General features: G+C 42.7%; 1 protein-coding gene across 2 annotated transcripts in view; it reads right to left on the reverse strand.

Annotated features, from left to right (window-relative positions):
- Positions 1 to 414: 414 nt before the first annotated feature.
- esd (esterase D/formylglutathione hydrolase) overlaps positions 415 to 956 on the reverse strand; it is a 21135-nt gene continuing 20593 nt past the window's right edge. For both annotated transcript variants that reach the window (XM_020621572.1, XM_020621573.1), the window contains exon 9: positions 415 to 784. In XM_020621572.1, the coding sequence (XP_020477228.1) occupies positions 704 to 784 (81 nt within the window). In that variant the 3' untranslated portion in view covers positions 415 to 703. The remainder of the gene's footprint in view (positions 785 to 956) is intronic.

The raw sequence follows: 956 nt of genomic DNA on the forward strand, positions 1-956 counted from the left end.
TTGACTCCTATGTAAACAGTATTAGGCAGGTGGTCATAATGTTATGGCTGATCAGTGTATATATGAACTGTAATGATGTGTTTGAATCCTAAATACTCTGTATGTCAAGAGGCCCCTTGATGTTTGTTTTGTGGTCCAGGACATTATTAAAATTCACTACCAGATCCATGTTACATGAAGTGGGTTGAGTTTATAGTGGATTTTTTGTCATTGCGAACATGATTTTTGGGAGTCCTGCCTCTTACAGCTACATTGTGTGTGTTTTAATTGATCACTGTGGACCTAAAGTAGAGCGTTGTTACAGTGACAATGTCTAGTAGATCAGTCTGCTGCTGCTAGTATTTTCTCAGCAGCTGGTCCAAGCAGCCACAGTTGCCATTTTCAGTGTAACTCAAGGAGGATAAAACACCAGAATGAATTAGTAAGGCTTTTATTCTGAAAAGTCTCAGCTCTCTGCGCCAACCAAAGAACAATTCAACAAAATCCACATCATCGTTGTTGGGTCACAGGAACGTTTCCTCTGGTATTTGTGGCTCTAATCATGACGACTGAAAATGATTTGACAGAACAGGTTTAGTTTTGGTTTGAGACTTGAGCCAAGTCCTGTTTAGACTCCACACCGAACTCTGCAGGAGGTCAGAACAAAAGAAAAGGTTGTGACTGTTGTCAGGAGGGTAGGGTCAAAGTGAACCGGACTGACGGTTCAGGCATTGAGGTACTTGGCGTGGTGCTTGATGTGGTCGTTCATGAAGGAGCAGATGAAGTAGTAGCTGTGGTCGTAGCCCTGCAGGGGGAGACACGAGGCCAAGGTCAGAAACAGCATCACAAATAATGATTTTCGTTAAGAGATTCATTTGTTGAAGAGATTCGTTTTGTCTGTGCTGGGTATTTCCCCCAGTCTGAGGTCATACACTGTGTAGAAGCTGAAACCAGCACATCTTTGACAGTTCACCAAA

This window comes from Monopterus albus, unplaced genomic scaffold, assembly GCF_001952655.1.
Source record: "Monopterus albus unplaced genomic scaffold, M_albus_1.0 scaffold261.1, whole genome shotgun sequence".
NCBI lineage: Eukaryota > Metazoa > Chordata > Actinopteri > Synbranchiformes > Synbranchidae > Monopterus > Monopterus albus.